This window comes from Dryobates pubescens, chromosome 9 (assembly GCF_014839835.1).
Source record: "Dryobates pubescens isolate bDryPub1 chromosome 9, bDryPub1.pri, whole genome shotgun sequence".
NCBI classification, from domain to species: domain Eukaryota; kingdom Metazoa; phylum Chordata; class Aves; order Piciformes; family Picidae; genus Dryobates; species Dryobates pubescens.
The window spans coordinates 33143960-33168651 of NC_071620.1; the positions used below are offsets into that span (position 1 = coordinate 33143960).

Consider the following 24692-nt stretch of genomic DNA (forward strand, 5'->3'; position numbering starts at 1 on the left):
GCAAACTTGAGAATATTTGAACTTGTAAATAGCTTTGTTTTGCAGATTGTGAGAACAGGTTCTAGGGTTCCTCTGCAATGTGGAGGAACACCTTGGGAACACTGTCAAACCTGATTTGGTGATCAGGGCTTTGCTGCATGGGCATCATTTGGAGGAAGAGAAGAGGAAGGAGTGTAGAGACATGAGAGAGAACACTTTAAGTATCTAATTCTGGAAGTGATGTGTGTTGTATTCTGTTATGTCAGGGTATGTATTTGACTTTCTGTTTTCAGGGACTTTGTATTATCTTACATATTTTCCAAACCTAAGTGTTCTGATAATTCATGCTAGCTCAGAGATTCCATCTAAGATTTTCAAATGCAACACTGGGTAGGTAATGCGATGCTTTTATTTTAGAATTGTTAATAATTTAATAGCCACTCTTCACATGTGCACTGCCACACTGTGTTACCTTTACTTTGGTTTATGTTTTTGCCATTGGGGTGCCCAGGCCTTTCAGTAGACAGAGAACATTGCATCTGAAAAGCTTTTTCACAAGTGCTAATTTTTTGGCTCCAAATTACTTAAGGATCATGGAGTATAATTATTCTCATGCAATATATTGATATATAGTTAGATATTCTTAATGTGAGTGTGTTCTGAGTGTGGAAATCACTATTGCATCACTGTGCAAAATTTCTTGTAACTGACAACTGCTGAAACTGACCTGCTAAAATGGGAAATGCTGCTGATCATATCTGTTCCAAAAGTCACCAGGGACTGAATTTAAGTTTAAAACCAAACACTGGAAGGTGTATAAATACTGTCTCTACCTGAGATCTACTTCTTGTGTGTACATACAGCTGGGATAATTCCCTGATCTGAACTCAAAGCAGACAATCCATTGACCCTTCTTGAGATGTACCAATTCTGGGCTTTCCTATTAAAACCCCAACCACTATGCCTGTTCTTGTGTTCAGCATCTAAAAGCCCGAAGTGCATCTAAAATCAGCCTGGCACAGGGAGACAACATTCAGACTAAGAAATTCTGCAGCTGGTGTTTAAAACTATACCTCTGGCAGAATGTATCCTCAAACAGCTCTGAAGTCTCACAGCCTCCTAATATGCTCTTCCTCCCTGAATGTCATTGGAATGTTTTGGTCTTGCTTCTAGCAGAACCTTGCCACAGAATGAATCATAATAGTTTATGGAGAAACTTGAGACCAGTCCCCAAGAGAACAATTACAGCAAACAGCATGCTAGAAATAGTAGTACCTCTAATATTCTAGTTTGCTAATAGGTTTCATTGCTATTCTGTTACAGAATTATTTGGGGGTATAGTTTGTGATTTAAAGAATGTATATTTGCCAAATTTACACGTAGATGTCTAAATTTTGTGTGATTTTCTAAGCATTCAGCCTATATTCACCTCTCAAATTATTGCCCCCTTTATAGGAAAATCAGCAAGGTATTTGAATGCAGAGGTATTGATTACACTCACTTAATTATTTTATTATTAAATTTAATAGTAAATAATTAATTCTTTTCTAGGTCAAGAAGTGGTGTTCAAGTGCCTTGGAGAAGGAATTCTTGAAAAGGCCTTTCAGGGATACAACGCTTGTATTTTTGCCTATGGACAGACAGGTGAGTCTCCTGTGCTAGAGGGGAATGACACTTCTTGTGCACAGAGGAAGAACATAACAAAGATTAAGCTAGATAATATTTTTAAATTGTATTTTGAAGTGCCATAATGTTAAATGTCAAGCAGTAGCACAGCCAGTGACCATGTAAATTTCTTAAAGCAGCTCTGTAAGTATGTTCCTAGTTACTACCTGTTGGAGCCACTTTCCAAGCCTGAACAGTAGTTCATACAGAGGGCTTGTTCAGTCTTGTGTTTGAGTGTGTTCAAAGAGGTCCCAAATAATGGCCTTGCTGAAAGAAACTTGAGATAATTTCTCTTTCTGTTTACGTGTACTTTGTAGTCCAAACAACAAGCTGTCTGAAATAGCACATCATGTTGTTGTGATATGTGCTTCTGGAGGAAAAAAAATGTGCTTCATGAACAAATGAGTAGCCCAGATTTATGTTCTAAACCATTTTCTTCTTTTTCCCTTTAGGTTCAGGAAAATCCTTTTCAATGATGGGCAATGCAGAGCAGCTGGGTCTGATCCCACGGCTCTGTTGTGCTTTATTTCAGAGAATCTCTGTGGAAGAAAATGAGTCTCATACTTTTAAAGTTGAAGTGTCCTATATGGAAATCTACAATGAGAAAGTCAGAGATCTGCTTGACCCAAAAGGGTGAGTAGCATTGCTTTGCCCCTCAGCCTTCCTTTTTTTTTTGTCTGAAACTATAAAAATAGAAATAAAGTTTGGAAGTTTTTCTCAGGCTGGATGTTAATACCCTTTCCTTAGAAAGGATCAGATACCCAACATTAACAAAAAGAAAAAAATGTGAAGCCTGTATATGAAGTAGTAACTAGCATGGATCAGTTTAAACATTAGGATACAAAGAAATACTGCATGAAGTAGTCTACTAGCAGAATGCGAGGCTATGTCCAAGCAAATTGTGGGGTAGTTGTGCCACACGATTCAGATCATGTTCAGGTAAGAATTTTTGTCAGTTAGAAGGAGTTTGAAGCTTTTTTACAACTCAGTTTTTGTGCTTTAGATGTTGAACTTCTGAATGTGGAAGGGTAACTCTGCAGAATATGTTCATGGCACTCTTCCATATTGTCTACACAAAAATACTGGTTAGACTCTCTGGCTTGGAGATGTCTAGATGAGGTAGTGTGATAGGGTTTTTCAGTTGAGCACTGATTTTAGGCATAAATATATATATATATATGTATTACATATATTCAAGAATTATGTTTAAGAATCAAAATGTGTAGTCCATGGAATCACAGAATCACCAAGGTTGGAAGAGACCTCAAAGATCACCAAGTCCAACCTGTCACCACAGACCCCATGACTAAACCATGCAACCAAGTGCCATGTCCAATCCCTTCTTGAACCACTCCAGGGATGGTGACTCCACCACCTCCCTGGGCAGCCCATTCCAATGGTGAATGACTCTCTCAGTGAAGAACTTTCTCCTCACCTCAAGCCTAAACTTCCCCTGGCACAGCTTGAGTACATATACGTACTATATTTTAATTCTTGAACACAATTGCACTGGGTGAATTAAGTATGCAAGTTAGTTAAAAAGGTAGATTTAAAACTTTCTTGACAGATGTCAAAGTATGGAAAATACAAGAGTTGAAGCTTTAGCAAAGTGCTGGAGGAGGGTTGATACTTTTTTGTTTGTTTGCTTTTTTTTTTTCTTTCCACTTAATAACACATTTTAGGTTTTGCTGCAGCCACTTACTGGGGTGGGTGGATACATTAAAAATAATTCAAGTATCTAGATTAACACCGGTTACATTGATGTGTTCCTATGGTTAATTTGATTTAAAAACCATTCTGGAAGACTATTTTCCCTCCTGTTACAATTAAAAGACCCAAACTGATTTATTTTATATAAAAGATCCTTACAATTTTGTACTATAACTTTTGATTTTCAATTATGTCCACGCTAGAGGATTGTGCATAAAGTCTACTTTATTCCATAGGAGTCGGCAGTCCCTTAAGGTTCGAGAGCACAAAGTGTTGGGACCGTATGTAGATGGCCTGTCTCAGCTGGCTGTTACAAACTTTGAGGTAAATCTAAACCAATGGCAAGTTTATAAAAAACACCTATGTACATAAGCAACAGGAATTTATAAGAGAGAAACTAGTGTCCATCCAGACATTCTGGTTCATGTGTTCATGGTCTCTGTCAATCACAAAGATCTCAGATGCTTCAGGAGTATTTATTTCATGTGAAAGCATTGAATGCTGGTTAAAAACAGACTAGTAGTATCTCTTCATTTTGCAGTTTCTATATGCAGTGTATACAGTATACACCAAGAACACAATTTTTCCTTGACACAGGAAATATGAGGCTTCCAAAATAAGAATGTTAATATTAATCTTCCTTTGACTTGGTTGTTGAATGCAACCTCTCATTTTATACTGATGTATTGTGTGAGAAGCTACAACATGGCTTACATAATTCATAATTTAAATCATCACAGCACCTGAGCCCACCTGAGTTAGCAAAACACATTCAGATGAATCACTCTTGTAGAAATCAGTGAGCTACTAAAGCTATAATGGAAATATTTAAAGTGGTGCAATTGTATGACTTACATAGGCAGTATAAAGAAACTGATTTGGAAATACTAGTTCTAAAAGTAATTTGAAGTTAATTCTTCATATAATATGTGTGAATCATTTTACCTTGTTTTATGGTGATTTTTGTTTTTCTGAAACATTGTGCATATTATAGTTATGGAAATTGCTTTTGCAGCTTTTATGGTGAATTCTCTGCTTTGAATAAAGAAAGTGTGTTTTTAGCTTCTAGAAAAACTTGTTTGTGCTTAGCTTTTGTTTGATAACTTTCATGAAACTGTCTTGGAAGGCTCAGCAAGCACATAGACCAGACTTAGCATAGTCATCTTATCATGCCTACTTACGTGGGAAGGTCCAGGCTCCAAGTGAGGTAACGCTTTGAGCCAATTAAATGAAGACAGTGTTAGTGCAGCTCAGTAAAGAGATGCATTGTGTTCACTTGTGTAAGTAGATCTGTGCTGGCCTGACTACTGGCGTTGAACAATATAATTTGTGATGTTACTGCCAACGTATTTTAGCAGCAGATAAGGAAATGGTGCATTGACAGTAGTTGTTGAGCTTTTAAGCACAGCCTTTAAAACAGAGATGTGATTTAATGTCCTTCTGTGGAATTTCATGCCCTCTGTTCCATTGCATTTCAAAACGAGTTAAGAATTTTCTCATTACTTTTAATTTTCCTTCTCCCTTTCTCCCACATATACACACCCTTCCATCTAGATGGGGATTTTACTCAGCAAGCACAATACTTGCTTTTATCCCTAGCATCACTTCTTACTCTTTTTTGCTCTAGGATATTGAGTCACTGATGTCGGAGGGAAACAAATCACGAACAGTTGCTGCAACCAACATGAACGAAGAAAGCAGCCGGTCTCATGCTGTATTCAATATTATAGTGACTCAGACACTTTTTGACCTGCATTCTGGTGTATGTATTTCTGTTGATTTAATTTTTGAAGTTGTGGTGAATTTTTTTTCTTCCTTCCTCTTCCACACACACTCTGTTTTGCTGTGGCTCTACCATGGAAGTCCAGTGATCCAAATAATATTGGCAAGACCGTAAGACTGAGAGATGCCTACAAAAGTGAGGAAGCACACCAGATAAAGCAAACATTTGGGCCACTTTTAAAAGATCATTGCCACCATGAAACCTGTCTTAGGTCCTAGCTGTTGCTGAAGTTGATATATTTTAATGCTCTACTCTGACAGTAAGGTTGCTGATATTACCACACAGCTGATTCTGGTTTGTTAGTGCTTCAAGCCACTCATGTATTTTGTAGTAAATGGTTATAAAACCTCTGACAATTCCTTCTTCTGTCATACCTTGAATTTTATACTTTAACCCACAGTGTTTGTTATTGCCAGTGTCACGTTAGCACTTTGTGTTTCTTAGCTGTTGTTTTCCTGTGTCTCATCTGCACAGAATTCTGGAGAGAAAGTCAGCAAGGTCAGCCTGGTGGATTTGGCTGGGAGTGAGAGAGTGTCCAAAACAGGAGCTGCAGGAGAACGTCTGAAGGAAGGCAGCAACATAAACAAGTAGGACATTGGCATAGGCAGTCTGCAAAGCTTTGTCTTGTTGTTCCTTGGCCTCCCTTTCTGGGTGCATTTCTCACAAAGTCAGTTCAAGTGGGAGACCTCATCAGAAGCAATTCAATACAGCTTTTGCTTTGTGCTAAGTACTCTGTTTCCTAACGTTGACATTAGGACCCTGATTCATACTTGACTCAGATGAAGACTGTATGAGTTTTATATGGAAAAAGTGACAGCAGAGCTCTTTAATTAAGCATGTACCTTTTGTGATTCATTTATACACCCTGTCCCCAGGCTTGTGTGTTTGTCTCATCAGCTCCAGGAAGAATGCAAAGTTGCAGAGTTGAATGGCTTTGCTCCAACATGTATTAAAATATGTAAGAGTATAATTCACAGTTTAAGAAAACCAGATCAGAATGAAGCTGTGTTAGTTAAGCATTGCCTTGGGCTTTTGTATTCAAGCAATGGCAAGTTTCAAGGCACTTTTTAACCATAATTACTGTGATATTGTCCAAAAGCAAGAATTTCACACACTGTTACCTCTGCCTTAAATATAATAATTTTCCTGGTAAAGAAAGAGTTTAACTATTACATTAAAAGGTACTGCTTTTTCAATTTAACTTTAAAGTGTTACAGAGTGGTTTGGTATTTTAAGTTAACAATGACAGCACAAAGTCTGTTTGAACAGCTTTTATACTTAAAATTATTTTAAGGTAGCTTTTTTTAAAGTATGACCATGTCCTACTCTTTCTAGCTTAATTTCTAATCTCCCTTGTGTTTAATGTATTATATTGGAGGCCATGTTGACATGGTCCTTATGCCTAATAGCAGGTGTTGTACCTTTACCTCACAGGTTACCAATTAAATTTAGATTGGTTTTACTAGGAACTCTATTTCATTTTGTATAAACAAAGGTGGAATTAGATGTAGTTTTCTAATTCTCAGAGAAGAATTCAAATGCCAGCTATTCTAACAGCTGCTAACAAACTGAAAGTGGGGTTATAGGTACAGAAGAGCTTTTTTCCTTCTTTTCTTTTTTTTCTCTTGGGGTGTTTACTCAGTGTTAAACCTTTCTGTGGTACAGATGCAGAAGGGGCAGGTTGCTTTGCTGTGCTGAACCTATTTGGCAATACAGGACTTCAGATGCAAGCACCAAACTTTTCTGTAAAAGATACTAAAAAAAAAAAAGGGGGGGGGGGAGCAGCTCTGCATTTTACTATTTTACTATCAACTAAATTCTTATATGGTACAAATCTGTATTACTTGGTCCATTTATTAAGCAGTCACTATTTGAAATCTGGTTTGGAACTGGTAGGAGAAAGAATTTGTAGTGCTGTGCTTGGTGTTTCCTGTTAGACTTCTGCTGTTCTTGGAGCTTTGATAAAGTCTAACTTTTACTGGAAGCCTCAAAAGTTGTAAACGTGTTTTATGAGACTAGTTCTTCAGAGAACAGTGAGTATGATCTTGCTTTGGGTGTGATGCACCTCACTTATTAGGGAAAGTCAATACTTTCTGCAGTGATCCAGTATACTTAAACCAGTAAATTTAAACTATGGCAACTCTTTTTTTTTTCCCTTATTAAAAACTCAGTAATGTGTTAGCATGTGTTATGTTTCATGACATGGAGCTGCTGAAATGACCTGGCAAATAAATTTGCTACTTGTGCTATGTTTTGTTGCCTTGAAGAAGAATGTAGAAATAATGTACCTATTTACGTATTTACAAAACAGAGGAAGTTACACTCAGCTGTATATACCAAAACTGGTTTGTGTGACAGCCAGTCAGCCTCCACAGGGTCAGTACTGTTTGTTTCTGGTGAAACTTGGCTAGGGTTATGGGTGACTTACAACTCACCCTGTTGTCCCAACCTCAGGGCAGCAAATCACAGTGGGGAGGCGGTGGATTGCTCTCCCACTTACTGAAACAACAGAGAGTTGTGTCATCTTAACATCTTCAGAAAGTTGTAATAAAGATTACTTCTGCTTTTTCTCAGAGCTGATGTAGAGCTGCCTTGGTGAAGGTGCTGAGTAGTCTGCTTTTTGTTACTGAGGTTTTGGGAGGGCTTGCCATATGTCATAGAGAAGCTGGATGTGCTTGTTCCTCCCTAGGTTGCGCTAGTTCCCATACTGACCGTCGAAATGCAGGTGCTTAACAACTCTTTGCGGTGTAGTCAGAGAATTTCTAGAATACAATAGTAGGAGGAAGCAGGATAAACAAGCTGTCAATTAGTGGCTAAGAGAAATACTTTCTGTAAGCAGTCTGCAATTTTAACTCTGATTTAGTAAAATCAACTGCTGTCATTTTAACTTGAGAATGCCTAGAAAAAAAGCCTTTAAAATGTAGGTGGTGGGGGTGAAGGAATGGGTTGAGACAGGTCTGCCTCAAAGTTGCTTTTAGGGAGGTTTTTCATGTTGAGAGTTAACTAATAAATAGGTGGATTCTGCTCATTGAAGATTTTGGTTGTAAATTGTACAGAAGTAGCTTGAATGAGTGTAATTTAGGAACCAAGTTGTTCCCTGTGGTGAGGAAGTATCATTTCCCTTTGAACACTGCTGACTCAGGCTGGTAGTGGAGTGTGCGAGCTTCCCACCACCCATTAACAAGGGCAGCATGGTCATGTCTGAGGAGTAGGGACAAGGGGAATGGAAAGTGTGCAGTGGGCACTTTCCCATGCTCTTGTACCATCTAAGTTCACTCTGTTACTTCTGAGCTGCCTCAGTCTACTGTGCTCTACGGGCTTGGACCTTCTGGTTGATTAATTATATAAGTAGTGTGAGATAGGATCACAGTAATGAAGGATCTCTGATGCGTCACTTAGCACAGAGGAAAGCAGCAGATGAGTCCTGTAATTATTATGTAGGGCAGCCATTTCTTTTACTGGTTTCCTTAAAGTCTTTAAACAGCTTTGAGTTATGAAATCTCAAGCAGAATACATAAATGATTCTAGTTTGGCTTTTATTGCAGATGTTAACAGCTAAGTCTTAAAATAAAACCAGTATTTATTAAGAGGAAAAATATTATCATATCTTCTAATCCTGTGTTAATAAAGAGTATCTTATAATTTCCTGTTCATTAAAATACCATAAGCTGATGTTGCAGCCCTGTTGTGAAATAGTTCTCAATGACAGGCCTTTTTGAATCCCTGTTCTTCCCATCCCCCTTTCTTGAGTGTCCTTTTCTTCCCTCTCTCACAGTTTTGAGTTCTGATTTTCACATTTCCCCTCATTTAAAGAGGGGAAGAGGAACTAGAGGAAAGTAAGGTGGCTTTTAAACTTTACACTCCTTAAAGATGGACTTCATTGAGAGTGCGTTGGTGGTGCTCTTCAGTTGTGCAGTAGGAGGTTGCTATGGAGCAGCGTACGGCACCATAGTATGCATATTTAGCACACTGTCATCTCTTGTCTGTGCAGACCAGGGACTGGAGGCAAGAACCAGTTCTCCCTCCTCCATCCTCCCCCCACGAGCTTTTAGAGGTTGTTAGGCTTTTGTTTAGGTCACGAATGAACACTGCCCTTTTTGTTGTGAATTTTTAGAGGTAAATGGGGAAAGTTGTCCTACAGACATGTTTACAAAATGGAATTCTCTCTTGGGAGATTGGGTTGTCTAGCCTCTCCTTACATTTCTTTTTATTTTGCCTTCAGGTATGTTCTATCTTCATACCACTTTGTGCCATATGCAACAAGGGACATCTCCTGTGACACACATTGTGAAGCTTGTTAACTTGTTCTCAGATAACTCCCTTGAAATACTATTCTGCAACATTTTTGTAGTTTTCCAAACACTATTTTTGAACCACCGGTAGTTTCAAGCAGCACTAAGACCCTGTTGCAAATATGTGCAAACGCTGCCTATCCACTAAAAATAGTGCCACTAATTTGAAAGGAAGCCTCAAAAGAATGGAGCAGTGCAATTAAATATTTATTTGACTACCTAATTGTGACACTGCTGAAAGTTTTCCTTGGGAGTCATAGAGAGTAGCTGGATAATTAGGCATGAGTATGACAGACCAGATATCCTCTTGCGCTTCAGCGCTGTCTTTTTAAAAGCCCTTTGGGCATCTGTTTAATGTTCTCAGGCTCCTGAACCACCTCATTATGTTAAACACACTCAGTCCAAGAGCACCAATGTCACTTAAAATTTACACAGGGTTGTATAACAATTGGATAATATAATGCACACATGCTTTGCACAGATTGCTGATACAGTCCCCCCTGTCAGTAGGAGTGGTGCATGTGCCAAAGTGAACAAGTTATCTATATTATCCTCATGATTCTAGACTGATGTTTGGGATGTATGCCAAGCAATTTGGGGGCTTTTCTGTTTCATGCTTGCACGATTTTTTTTTGACTGGGAGATTGTTGGGTCTCTTCCCCCAACAAGAAGCTCTTGAGGCTTCACCTCAGTTGTTAGTCAATCCATTTTTCAAGGGACTTCCTAATCAGCAGTCTTCTGCTCTCAAATGAGCAGTATTCTATTGTTTTGTGATGGTTGATTAGTTACTGGTTCACCAGACAGACTAGTTCTCCTGGTCTGTAGCTAGGTTTGTGTTGAGGGTGCCTCCTTATGGCTGGAAAATTGTTCATTTTCAGTCTGTTTTTGAGCCAGTGTTGAGCAGTGGATCCTAGAGACAGGGGATTCTCTCTGTGCTGTCAGTTCTGACTCATAACAGTGTCATGAGACAGTGTCCAACATGCAAGGGCAATGATTCTCTGTGGTCTGAAACAGTCTGCTTTGCACTTTCAGACGTTCTTTAAGTATCCAGATATTTCAACTTAATCTTCCTGGACCTTGTTCTTAGTACCAGATGAAACATTGTAGATACCCAATTTTTTTTATTCCAGATATGAAATGTGAATAAATACATTGCTGTGTTTGGGGCAGGGCAATGGGCTAGCTGATCTTCTGTGGCCATTTCCAGTTTCAGCTATTCTGATATTTTAACAATTGCATATGAAATTCTGCAGGGCATAAATTAAACTCCTTATCAAATCACCTTTTCTGTGTTTTACTGAAGTTATATTTTGACTATGAGTTAAAGCTGCTCTACTGTGTTGCATTTATAGATCACTTTCAACGCTGGGCTTGGTTATATCATCACTTGCTGACCAAGCAGCCGGGAAGGGAAAAAACAAGTTTGTGCCTTACAGAGACTCTGTACTCACTTGGCTTCTCAAGGTAATGAATATTTGTCATTCAACCTGTTCACAAGAAGTCAGCTCAATAGTTTGTAGGGTCATTGTGGCATGCCTTTGTGTGTGTACACTTCTCATCTCATAGCTCTAAGGTGTTCCAAGATACAGACAGCTAAGTGTACTGTGTGTAAATTCTATGTAAAGTCCTGTCTGGCCTTTTTCAGTCATAGTGGAATTTAAGATGGGATGTGGCTGGAAATGTTTATAGAGCATGATGGCTAGTTTACATTCAGAGTATCTTTCAGTATCTTAAACTATAAGCCTTGTATTTTAAGTGTTGTTGTGAAGATATTGCATACCCTGAGAACAATTTTTAACCTTCAAACCATCTACAGGACAACTTGGGAGGAAACAGCCAAACTGCCATGATAGCCACAATCAGTCCAGCAGCAGACAACTATGAAGAAACACTCTCTACACTGAGATATGCAGACAGAGCCAAAAGGATAGTTAATCATGCTGTAGTGAATGAAGATCCAAATGCCAGGGTCATCAGGGAACTACGTGAAGAAGTTGAAAAACTGAAAGAACAACTCTCACAAGCAGAGGTAACATTACTTAGAGCATGAGGTAAACCAAGCGTTAAACTCTGACTAGAAGATTAACTTTCACTTTAAGCCTTGGAAGACAAGGAGAGGAAGAGTTGCAGTCTTACAGTTAAAAAACCCCTAACCCTAAACCCTAGCTTTATTTTCTGAAATAAATCCAACATTGCTTATTTTTAATAACTTTCTGATGACATTGTACTGATGGTGAGCTGTGTCAGAATAGACTGTTCCTGAAGAAACTGAGGCAGCACAGATAAGAGATAGATTACAGCTTCATTCTGTAGACTTACAAGCAGAAATTTATTAGTTAATATCTTATTATGGCCTCTGAGAAGACCTTATAGTGACCCTTCAGTACTTAAAGGGGGCCTATAAGCAAGATGGAGACAGTCTTCTTAGCAGAACCTCTTGTGATAGGATAAGGAGTTTAAAAGAAAGGAAATTTAGACCAGGTACAAGGAGTAAAATTCTACAGTGAGAGTGGTGAAACACTGACATTGGCTGCCCAGAGAGGTGGTGGATGCCCCATCCCTGGGAACATTCCAGGGCGTTCTGGGATTATAAGCAACTTGATCTAGATAAAGATGTCCCTCCTGACTACAAGGTGTTTGGACCAGATGACCTTTAAAAGTCCCTTCTAACCCAAAGTATCCCATGATGCTGTATCTGGAGAAACTATAATTGCTGGAATTTATTGCTGTGGAATTTTTTTGTTATTTGTTTATTTCTTTCTTTCTTTTCAAGCAAGACAGAAAAATGCTAGTGGAAAAAGAACAGCAATGTGTAAATTTCTGTGGTGTTTAAACTTCACATTCATTTAAGGAATAGCAGTTCTGTAGAGGCTGAAATGGGAAAATCTGCTTTAAGAAAAAGGAGCCATTAACTTTTCTGTAAATATCTGTCCTAACCCCATATTTAAAATCAGGTAATATTATTTTAGCATGCTCTTAATTATGTTGGTGGACTGTGGCTGAACTCAATCAGTAGGGAAGTGGCCAAGGCTTAAAAAAACTTTTTTTAGAATATTTTTTTCATGTATACCTTCTGTTAAAACAGTTGTGTAGAGTTACAGGCCGACCTATAACTCTAGTTACAGTTGTTACTTGACTCTGGACATACTCAAGCCCTCTGCTTTTGTTTCCAGCTGTGAAATGAAAAATTGGTTAGCTCCAAAGCATGTGTGTCTTTGAAAGTAATCAACAGGTTCAGTCTCAAAGCATTAATTAGATTCTAGGAACATTTACAAAACCAAGGTAGAGTGGAAGGATAAATATTGAAAGGCATTTGTATTTGAAACTAGTTTTGGAAGAAAGACTTTTGAGTTCCAGACAGCTAAGACTTGAAGATTCAAAATATGCAGATAATTTTATGCAGACATTAAAGCCTGAGTGGCCAGGCTCAGAGATTTTCTGGGTTCTGTTAGCCTCTGGAGCTATGTCAGTCTTCAGCTATTTCAAATCTGGACCCATTATAAGGTTGCTTCTGTCCTCTTCCTTTACAAATGGCCTGTTTCTTCCTCTTCAGCCATGAAAAACCTGGAGATATAGTTGAATTCTGGATTTGTTGCATCTCATATTCTGTTGCTCTGTTTACTTTTCCCTATGCAGGCAGATGTTGAGGTTGGAGGATTAGCTGAATGTTTTTTCTGTTCTCTATGTTTTAGGCCATGAAGGCACCAGAACTGAAGGAAAAATTGGAAGAATCTGAAAAACTTATAAAAGAGCTAACAGTCACCTGGGAAGAAAAGCTAAGGAAAACAGAAGAAATTGCACAGGTATTTCAGAGGACAAAAAGGCCAGATGCTCACATAGTGCAAGTCAATTGAATGTAATGAGCTTTAGTGGACTATACTGTCTTTCCCACCAGCTATTTAAAATTCCTCTATTTTTGTCTGTTCTCCTTGTTTCTGATTTGAGGTGGGTTTTTTTGGTTTGTTGGTTGTTTTCTGCAAGTCTAAATTTCACTAGAATAAAGGTAGCTGTGTCATGATATCACTGATAAAAGCTAATAATTGGTTTTAAAATAAAATACTAAAATATGTTTGGGTGGCTTGTTTATTTCTAAGACAGCAGTAGAATCTTAGATGTGTTTACCTTGAAGTGAGTAAGAAAATGAAGAATTAGAAAAGGATCAGAATTTTGGGCAATACTTCTTGCTTTTGGTTTTAGTGTTTTTTGGTTTGGGTGTTGGGTTTTTTGGGTATACACTAATTTTTAAGTACAACAATAAAAAGCAAAATAAGACTTCTGGATTCCTGTGGACTTCTACATTATTTCCACCTTCTGTGGCTTGGAGAACAAGTATGGATGGTTTCCCTTTCCAGAAGCACACTTTGGAGCAAGCACTGTTCAAATAAAATTTTAAAAGGCAGGGTAAAAACCAAACCCAGCCAGACAAACAAAACCCCCCAACACTTAAACTGTAGCAAAGCAAAGATGCTTTAGCATCTTGTTAATTATTATCAATACTAATAATATTAGAGAATAAACCTAAACTGTGGCTTGAGACTTTCTAAATTATCTATGACTGGGATCAACTTTGAAGTAATTGGTGCTAAGACTAGTTTTTAACTAATACAGAGGTTCAAAGCCACACTGTGTTACTTAGGAGTAGCTCTAATAAAATCAATTGGGTTGCATAGTGAGTAAGTTCCACCTTGGGGAGGAGGTGTTTGAAGATTAGATCTAAATTTTTATCATTGGTGTGTAAAAATGCTGTTGAACACATGCTACTTGACCAATGTCTGAAGTTCTGTTTCTGGCAGTGATACACAGAATGCAGGCTCAGCAATGTGCATCTTCAGCTTTGGTTCCCCTGCTTTCATTTACTTGCTGTAGTTGTCTCTACATGTTGCAGCAGGTGGGGTTAACCTATTTTTGTGCTTGCAGGAGAGGCAGAGGCAGCTAGAGAGCATGGGAATTTCACTTGAGTCTTCAGGTATCAAGGTTGGAGATGACAAGTGTTACCTGGTCAACCTGAATGCAGATCCTGCTCTCAATGAGCTTCTGGTTTACTATTTAAAGGTAAGAATACAAATAGGATGCTTAAGAGAATGAAAGGACACTTGCTTATTGTTTTGATTTTCTGGGTCAATGTGTTGTATCTAGATTTTTAAGCCCAGTTGTAGCTAAGTAGGATAGGCCATGTCCTACTGTTTAGGCTTTTGTCCTCTCTTTGCAGTTCAGCTGTATTGTTTTCTTAATTATCTCCTGATTGCCAGCTGTGGGAGAAGTGTTCAGTGTGTGCCAAGGCTGAGATAAATCCTGCCTTTCCCAGACAGGATGTGAACAGAGTTGCCTTTTGGGTAGAAGTGAGAGTCTCCTGTTTGATGCTCCTCCTTGTTAGTGAGCTGAAGATTGCTTTAAATATTGAATAAGTTAGTCATAAAGAGATGATGTTTAGTAGCAATCAGTAAGAGTAAACATAAACATAGGTTTTGGTGACAGCAAAACTTGAGAGAGCAGGGAGGGGAGGAGGTCAGGGGGAGAGGGAACCACTGATAAACATGCAAAAATGTCTTTTCTTGCTGCCACTAGCTTTCATACCATTCTGTTTAGCCTAGTCTTATGTCAGTGAAATAGTGTCAAGTGCTCACCTAATGTGCTTGTAAGGAAAGATGAGCTCCTTGTCAATAAAGCTATGAAAGGCTACCCTGCCTGTTTTAATAGTTTTCTACTTTAGACTCAGAGATAAGGCTTCTGCTTTAGTGCAACTTACTGCTCTAACAAGAGCAAAGTATAGAAGCAGAATTTACAGTAGAACTTGAAATTATGTAGATACTAATGTATTTGAGCTGCTGCATAGTTATGTGAAAAGGAGCCAATTCTGTGCACCTTGGTTTACTGTCCATGTTTTACTCTATTGTATATGCCTTGGTGACATGGGTGATTTTCCTTACTACTTGCATTTATTGCTTGCTTGCAAGCATAGTCTGAGAGTATTTTTAACTCAGAATTTGTCAATTGCTTTATTCTGTTTTATCTAAAAAGATATGAAAATAAAGTGCAGAACAGAGGAACAATTTGTGACTTTGTCCCTAAATCTGCTGGCATCATTTCTGCTCTACAGAAGAGCTAGGCAAAGGAGAGCATATAGATAGTGCAGTCTCAGTGCTTTAGCCAGTATTTCCTCGTAAATAGTGGTAGTTTGCTTGTCTCTTAGTAACAGCTTATCTTCTAGGATCACACAAGAGTTGGTGCAGATACTACACAGGATATACAGCTCTTTGGTATAGGAATTCAACCAGAACACTGCGAAATCGATATTGCTTTAGATGGAGAAGTTACACTCACACCAAAAGAAAATGCAAGGTAAGGGAGATCAGCAGCACTTTCCAGGGAAGTGTTTGCTTTTCTTGACCAGGAGATAACATAACTTGCAAGCGTTTTTGGTTTACATAGAAGTACCTTTAAGCTCTGAGCAATGAGTGAGTTCACTATAGATGACTTATAGAGATATTTAGAAGTGAAATTCAGTGATACAAATGATATTTCCACACGTGTCCACACCCACCCACCCACTTTGCCACTTAACAGGCCATCAGTGGTTTGACTCAAAGTAAATCATCTTTCAAAGTTATTCAGTAGGAATAGGGGGCCATTGCCTGTCTGTGGCTTGCATGATAACAGGATCACTAAGGCACTTTTGGCAGTCCAACCTGTACAATGAGTTAAGAAGCTGTGCCTTGATGGCATCTCCAATGGCATGATAAGCACTACCGCTGTCCTAGTTGCATAGTCATGCTGCTTGTTTGAAATCTGAGCATCTAAATAATGTATAAATTAGTATTGAAGGGGGAAACAAACATTTGAGAGACACCTTCTGAAAAATCTGATCTCTCTTGTTAAAATTATCGGGTTGGACTTGATGATCTTTGAGGTCTCTTCCAGACTTGGTGCTTCTGTGATCTCTTGGTATTTGCATTTTTCTTTTTTTGCCTTCTGCAGTACAAACTTTCAAACAGATGGGATTCAGACTTGTGGTGATAGAGTTACTGTACTGGAAATCAGTCATTTTGACTGGCAAGAACTAAGTCACATGTCAGTGGAAAAAAAGATTCTCGTGCCTGATCTGCAATGCTTAAGTAACAGAAATTTAGTTACCAGAATTTCATTGAAAAAGACATTAAAGCTTTGGGGGGGGGGGGAGGGTTTGGGGATGTTTTTGGTTTTTTTACTCAAATACTTAAGTGTTTGTGTTGAGAGACAGCTGAATCCAGAAGACTGCTTCTGGAAAGGCCTTTTACATTTTGCTTAAGTTTTTGTTATTTTTCCTCTTAAAAAGAAAATGTTTTGCTTTGTGACTCCAATAGGTCAAAGTTCAACAGCTCCATTTTCCTATTTTTGTGATTTAAACTTAAATACAGAGAAATCTAAACTCAAGTCTAGCAGTATACCAGATGTTCACAAAAATAGACCCTTGTTAATAACAGACACTCTGCTGAAGGAATGAAACTTGGATCTAAGGATCTTTTCTTATTCTTGAATGTAGAGTATGTTCACAGTATTTTTACGACTCTGTGTTGAGTAAGTTATGTCGTGGAGAAATTTTATCTGTAGGATTTGCATGCATCCAAGTTTACAGACTGTTCACAAGAAATAGGCAGTGTGACCTACATTGAGAAATGGGTATGTAATTAAAAGCAACTTTGTATGTTTATTGAAGAATCATACCCGCCAAAGCTAGAGGGGAAAAGTGTTTAATTCTGGCAGTAAAAATCCGACCAGTAACTTTCATCTTGATTCTTTAATGAGACCTAGTGTATTTGTATATCATGTGATACAAATCACTGTCTGTATGTGGGAGAAACAGTAGATCTTGCAGTTATTTTTCAACCTTTTATTTTTAGGATTTGGCTGAAGTTGTATTTTCTTCTTTCAGATCCTGTGTAAACGGTACGCTGGTATGTTCTGTCACTCAGTTATGGCATGGAGATAGAATATTATGGGGAAACAACCACTTTTTTAGGTAATAGTTGGTATTTATAATCCAACCTCTTCACATTCACCTTTTTATGTTGGTTTTTTTTTCTTCTGCTGTTCTGTATAAACATTTTAGAAACTGAATTTCAATTTTTACACAGAATCAATTTACCAAAGAGGAAACGTCGAGACTGGCTGAAAGACCTTGAGAAAGAAACTTCATTAGGAGACCATGATCTGGATGCAGCCAGTGAAGCTTCTTCAGAACCAGACTACAACTATGAATTTGCACAAATGGAAGTTATTATGAAGACACTGAATAGTAATGGTAAGGCAATGGCCAGATAAAAATGTTCTTGTTAGATTGTCTTAAAAATTAAGATCCTGCTTTCTGGGTAAAACAAAGGGTACTCTGACTCCAGAGGTATTAGGAGTGTTTTCAGGAAAAGATAGGTTTGCAGAAATGATGTTAGGCATATATTATTTGAAATAAAAAATTTTTAAAAACTCTAGGTGTATACACACAACAATTAGTAGTTGGTTTGTGCCTTGGCACAATTTTATCTGTACATTTGCTGTCCTTTATACTGCAGCTAAATTGTGCCTGTCAAAAGAATTCCGTAGATATGGCTTCGTTTGTTTCATCCATCCCTTTGTATCAAATATTACTGACCCCATTTTAACCTTAGTAGAAAAACACTGGAATGATAGAAAACCAATAGTTGAGTGTTACCCAGTGGGGTTTTAACACTTGATAACTCTTAGGGTCTTAGCAATGATTAAATAAAATACTATCATGATTCCTTTATGGACAATGTAAGAAAATACAATCTATACAAAATAATAGTCTGATGTATATGAAATATTAGGATGTCTTCATGCTTTCCAGAAGGCAAGTCATAATTCATAGGATGTAATATAGCATGAAGAAGTGCTGAAAGACTTGGTAAACTACTGGATACTTTGTACAGGTTTAGTAATACGCACAAAATTTGATCACTGACCAAGAAGACATAATAGATGGTGTTTCGTTGGGTTTCATTCTCCTTTCTTCATATCTTTGCACTATTTCCACTGTTGTGGCTTAGTTGTTGAAATACAGCATTTACATTTTTTTCTTGGTCACTTCCTTCTCTTTAACTTTCTCTGTTTTGCTGTGGAGTACAGCACAATGATTTTGTGTGCTTGATGCTCTAGCAGTAGTTTGAAGATTTTGTATATATGTGTACGTATATATATGGGGTTTTGGTTTTGTGGGGTTTTGTGTTTGGGTTTTTTTGGGGTTTTTGTTTGTTTTGAGTTTGATTTTAATGAGATTGCTTGTGTGAGAGCATTACAGGGTCAGGTCATTTAAACTGATGTGAAGTTACTGTTTGATAGTAGAAATATTCTCATTATGATTCACTCATATCAGGAGATGAATTTCAGATGAATCTGCCATCCTGGTGGTCTTCAGTGTTGTCATCCCTTGTGAAGAGTCTGTTGCCTGTTTTAAGGCCTCAGATCATCCCATCTCTTTGCCAAAACTGGGACAAAGGTTTTGAACTCTATTGGCTCATGCATGAGACTGCTGGAGAAATTTGAAAGCATTAATTGATGCTTGATCTGCTTGTCACTAACCAGAGGTTTGACTAAGCTGTAGCAGTCTATAATGAGTCTGTGTTCTTTGAACAGGGGGTCACATTTTTTGGGTTTTATATGCTGTTATCTAGCTGACTGAAATGGTTCTTCACAAGTGTCTTAATGTTTTAGTTCAGTAGGCTTTTTGGACTGTGGTCCAAGCCAGTTTTTGTTGGTTGTTTTCTGTCTTTGCCCAAGAACAGTACAGACCTTGTTTCTTTACAGCTTTCCTCCCTAATGTGCAGCAAATGTTAACAGTCATACATTGCACAGTTTCAGAGGCATCATAACCCAGTAATTCAATTTCTTGTCTCTTCTGTTCCCTCTCACATAGGTGTGACTTAACTAATTTGTAGTAGTAAGTTATAATAAAACCCTGACAAAACAAGTGGCTCTGAAGATCATAATCTGGTTTTCTGATTGAAAGCTAGATCATGCTTCCAAGTTCTGTTGCTCTCAATGCTAAAATACATTCTTTTCTGACAGGCTTCCAGTTTGTTGGGTAAGGAGCAAAGCAGCTTTCATTATAACACCATTTATTAATTCTTCCTAAAATGAAAAATAAATATGGGTAAGGAAGAAGAAATAAACTGATGACAATTAATTCTGTTACATGCCCTGGAGAAAGCTGGGTGGGGGGAGGGCAAAGAGGTAATTTAACATTTTAAAATAGATTATTATCTTTTAGGGATGTATTAACATATAGCCCAAGAGAAAGAGATTTTGGTTTTTTTTCCTTTGGTTTGAGTTTTTGGTTGTTTTATCTCCCACCTTGATCTATTTGAGAACAGTAACTCTCTTTAAATAAATAGCCTAGCTTCTCCAGTGTGCAAACACATTTGTTTCTATGGCGCGGAACCAGCACAACAGTGTCACATATTAGATCCAGCTCTAAAGAAGCTCTGAGGAGAATGTCTAACTTTGAAAACAGCTGTAAAGTAAACATCCAGATTCTTTCCTCCCTTCAGCATGTTAGCTTTCTTTGTGGGATTCTGTCAGATCAGCTTTGTACAGCTAATTTGTGATGCTGGTCAAACACAGAATGCAGCAAAGTAGTTTACTTTATTCTTGTACACTGTGCATTGGTTAAGTAAACAATGTGATTAGGTTATGCAGCTTCTCATTTAAGCAAACAAAACTGTTACAGCTCAGTATTGGGATTTTGATGAATGTAGCTAAGCAGCCTGTGTCAAAGCCACCTTCTAACTTGCATAGAAAACTGCAGTTAGATGACATCTTAAGGGATTTCTTCAGTATTGTTGTTACTGGACTAACAGGTGCAAGATGTGAATTAAGTGACATTTGCAGTAATGTAATAAATGCTGCTCATACATTCTTCTGGCTCAATGTTAATATTCTAATGTTTTGCAGAGCATTAACTGCATACAAATGGTCTTTTCAGGGCCATTGAACTCTTGTTACATAATATGCAAAGGATTGGGACTTTGAGACTTCTAACACTGTATAGAATTTGCTGTGTGTTTGGCAGGCACTGTGTAGACTCTTCCCTAATTTATTTGACATTGCATGAGAAATCCAAAATAGTGGAACATTATGTTTATATCTAACTTAAATACTACTGTAGGTATTTTGAATTGTGAGAAACTTGACTATTTTTCATCTTTTAACTAGATGGTTTATAATTAACACCATATTTTGCTCACCCTTTTTCCTAACTGAAAAAATTTGGATTTTCTCCATAAGCTCTTTCAAAAGTTAAATTTAAGACTTTTCTAAAAGTATAGGTTAACCTTATGCTTTTATTAAAATGAAAAACTACTCCCCTCAACCAGTAATGGATTTCACTGAAACAGTAAAGTTTTAGACTAGGTTCTTGCATCTTGTTCCAAGTATTTTCCATGGCATAATTTAACCTTGTGGTGGTTCTGATCCTGTAAGTCTAGGTGGTTGAAAAGATCACACTTATTAAGGTAATCTGTTCCCTGAACTCGGAGATGGTCTTTGAGCAGTTTAGGGAAGTCTCAATGAGTCAGCCTTAGATTAATTTCCTGTGTTTGCAAACACAATAGAGGGGTTTTAATTTCTTCTATGCCTCTTCTCTATCTTCTGCATAATACCCGATTTCTTAACCATTCTTACACATAATTAAAGATGGTTTATGGATTATGCAGCAAAACCTATGCATGTGAAGGCAATTCTAGTATTATCTGGAAGAGTTAGGAGGAGAAAGATACTGCAGATCAACATGAATAACTTTGTGATGTAGAATATTAGAACTCGGTTCAGTCAGTTGCTTTTGCTGCACTGTTTCATTGCTAAAAAGGGCTAACTATCTTTCTGAGAATGGCATGTACTAAAAAGTAGTATTTCCAGGTTTTTTAAAGACACTTTTATGCATTACTGTATTGCTATTTGATTGCGGTTTACACTGACTGATTTTCTTTTTTAAACTCTCTGCTTTATAATTGCCATTGTAGTGGTATTTTATGCATCCTTTGTGTAAAGCCAGCCATTTCTTCCATGGCTGGGCCTGCAGTAAAAACTTGCAGAAGTGTTTGTTTCCTTCTATACATCAATCTTAATACTTCAAAAAAGGCTGCTGAGAGACAAATACAAACCCACTGTAACAACAGAACCCCGGAGATCCTGTTTGCTTATCTGGCATTTATAACAGGGAACAATTGTTTTATGAGGTGATGCCTCAATGGCCATGCATGTTAAAATTGCAGATGGTGAGTTAGTTGATCTTTAGCATAATTTGTCTCAGTAGATTTAGTAATAAGTTGTTACAGATTATTAGATGCAGTAATGTCAGGATAGAGGGGATGTGGTTTGATGACCAACATATACTATTAGTGATGAAACCCCTGCAGAGCTTTCATGTGAATTCTCTATTGTAACCCAGTTTTTGTTTCCTGTAGCTTTGTAGTATCAGGAAAACTTAAACAAAATCTTATGAGGATGAGGTTTTGGTAGTAAAAGCAAAATCACCCATAACTAAATCACACCAATGTGGTTGTGGGGTAGATTTTTAGTTTGGGGGTATTGTTTGTTTGTTTGTTTGTTTGTGGGGTGGTGGGGTTTTTTGTTTGGGTGGGTTTTGTCTTTGTTTTGGGTGTTTGTAGTTTGGTTTGGTTTGGTTTTGTTGTGGGTGTTTTGTTGTTCTGGTTTTTGTTTGCAGTATTTTTGTAATATTAGGGCTTTCTGGTGTGTTGTTTTGGGGGGTTATGTTGGTTTGTTTTGGGGTGGGGTCTTTTGTTATTTTGGAGTTTTTTTGTAGTTTTGTTTTGGGTTGTTTTTTGAGAGGTGTACCTCTAGTTCCAAAGCAGGACAGTGTAATTAAATCTAGGTTTATTTTCTTCCTCCTTTGTAACAGTCATCCTCAAAAGTCACAGCAGCTCTTCCTCACCCTCCCCCCCAATTTTTTATTTCTGGAATGCAAGAGGTATCACAAACAATTATTTTAAAACTGAAAGATTTTGCATTTGAAAATTCTGCCATGTCCTAGAACTGAAATGCTGCTTCTCCTAATAATCCAACACTCCAGTTCCTCTCCTTTCCCTTTCTGATGTACAGAACCAGCAGTCTGCTGGGTGATTTGCTGTCACTCGTATTCATCTAGACTGGTCCTCTTGCAAACCACTCCTTTGCTGTATTTTAATCCCTCAAATATAATGTATGAAGCAGATACATACATGCACTATATAGAAGGAGTTTATTCCATTGAATTGCTCTTGCAGAGGTACATTCTGGCATTGGACCTAAAACCAGGAACAGATGGAGTAATGTTTCCTTGATTTGACTGCAATTTAGGTTTAACCAAGGCTGACCGACATAAGCAGTTATTTCAGGATAGAGTATCTGAATGGATATTTATTCTGGGCTGATAACAAGATGAAATACTGTTTGTCAAGCTAAATGCAGAGGTTCCCTCCAGAACATACTTTGCCTGCTTCAGTGTTGCAAAGCACACTGGTGCAATGCAACGCTTGACGAGTCAGACAATTTGTTTGTCTAAGTTTTCATCTGAGCTCTCCAACATGCTTCATTCTCTGCCAAAATGAAGAAAGTAAATGGCTTTTGACTTCCTTAAGTCATTTCCTTCTCTGGCTAACATCATCTTCCCATGTATTTTGCTTTGTTTTGTTATTAATCTGTTCCCTTTGCCATTTATTCTTTTTCCTCCTGGGATTCTGGAGCATACTGTAACAACACAGTGCAACATAGGCAATAGACAAGGGTCTTAACTGTTGCTTCTAGCCTCATTGCATGCTGTATTGTTTTCCTGTTTGGATGTACCTATTTAATGCAATATTGATGATTTTGGCTTTTGTTTTGGTGGGCAATGACCATGTTGTGTTTGCAAAGACTCTGGGATATGTTGATTGCTGTTACCAAATAATGAATCTTCTGTAATGCTGAAATGGCATTTTCTCACCTTTCTGGATTTTTTTTTTCCCCTCTTTTTTTTTTTTTTCCTTTCTTTGTAGACCCAGTACAAAATGTGGTGCAGATCTTGGAGAAGCAGTACTTGGAAGAGAAGCGGAGTGCTCTGGAGGAGCAGCGGCTGATGTATGAGCGTGAGTTAGAGCTGCTGCGACAGCAGTTGTCTCCAGAAAGGCAGCATCAGCATGGCAGCGACAGACTCTCCTACACTGCTCAGACTGCACAGCAGAAAGTAAATCTCTGGACAGAAGAGAGGTGAGAATACTGGAGTTAAAATAAAAGACCTAATAAGAACTGCAAATGGCAAAATAAGAGGCCTGAACCATCTGTCATGAACTGACAGTATTTTTTTTGTGGAGTTGACACGCTATACAAGGTGTGCCTCCACCAAAGTGGTAGCATTTCATTTAGGATTAGACTCTGATGTGTAGCATATATACAACATCTTCCTTTATAACACTCATGAAATAAGAATGTAGCTTTTAATGGGCAGCATTATAGCTTTGCCTTTTTAACTAGAAAAGTGTTCCTGAAAAGTTTGCTTTAGCAATTACTGTTTAAGTTAGTGAACACTCTTCACAGTGATCAGTAAAGACTCTGATAATGTTTTCTTGGTGTTGCCATAGAATAAGTTTTCCTAAACTAATTGTCAATTTCCTGTCCTCCAGAAGATCCTCTTAGGTATACTTTTTTTTTTTTTTTAATTGTTCTAGCAGAGATTTGGAATACTGAAACAACAACAGAAAACTGAATCCTCTTACATAGGAAACCAGAAATAAATCTTTGAGGGATTTCTGCTGTAAAAGCATGGTAGCATGGTGCAAAAGAACCAAGTGTCTGAATTGTGTGAGATTTGATTAGTGCAGCTTTAGCTGTTGCTCTGTCACCATTGCACATGAAGCTGAGCTCTACCAGATCTGCCAGCAAGATAGGCAGCAGTAGGTAGCAGTGATAGGCAGCAGTTGTAGGCACGTGGTTGTATCTGTCAGATCAGCTTGAACACATCACACAGTTTATTCTGCCTTTATGCTGACTGTGGAAAGACAGATGATACCTGACCTGGTGTTAAAACCTGTTGGCATAAAGTTAACCCTGTGTGACTTTGAACAAAATTAATTTGTTGGAGTGAGGGGAGGTGGTGGTGTACTGGACCAGAGGTTCAGCATATTCATTATCTGGCATTAGGAGTTCCAGAGACTTGCAATGACATCTCCTTAGTGTTCAGATTCTAAGTTTCCCTTTTTTGGGTTAAAAGATTGTTTCGGGATTTGATATTCAGTGGGCAT

At 37.9% G+C, this 24692-nt stretch overlaps 1 protein-coding gene across 1 annotated transcript in view; it reads left to right on the top strand.

The window, feature by feature from the left end:
- The window catches only part of KIF13A (kinesin family member 13A), a 111411-nt gene that overhangs the window by 56962 nt on the left and 29757 nt on the right, over window positions 1–24692 (top strand). The window contains exons 5-17 of the mRNA XM_054164441.1: window positions 1531–1623; window positions 2097–2277; window positions 3591–3678; window positions 4982–5116; window positions 5612–5724; window positions 10782–10893; window positions 11246–11458; window positions 13122–13232; window positions 14347–14481; window positions 15638–15768; window positions 17339–17425; window positions 17541–17707; window positions 23451–23661. Coding sequence (XP_054020416.1) covers window positions 1531–1623; window positions 2097–2277; window positions 3591–3678; window positions 4982–5116; window positions 5612–5724; window positions 10782–10893; window positions 11246–11458; window positions 13122–13232; window positions 14347–14481; window positions 15638–15768; window positions 17339–17425; window positions 17541–17707; window positions 23451–23661 — 1777 coding nt within the window. The remainder of the gene's footprint in view (window positions 1–1530; window positions 1624–2096; window positions 2278–3590; window positions 3679–4981; window positions 5117–5611; window positions 5725–10781; window positions 10894–11245; window positions 11459–13121; window positions 13233–14346; window positions 14482–15637; window positions 15769–17338; window positions 17426–17540; window positions 17708–23450; window positions 23662–24692) is intronic.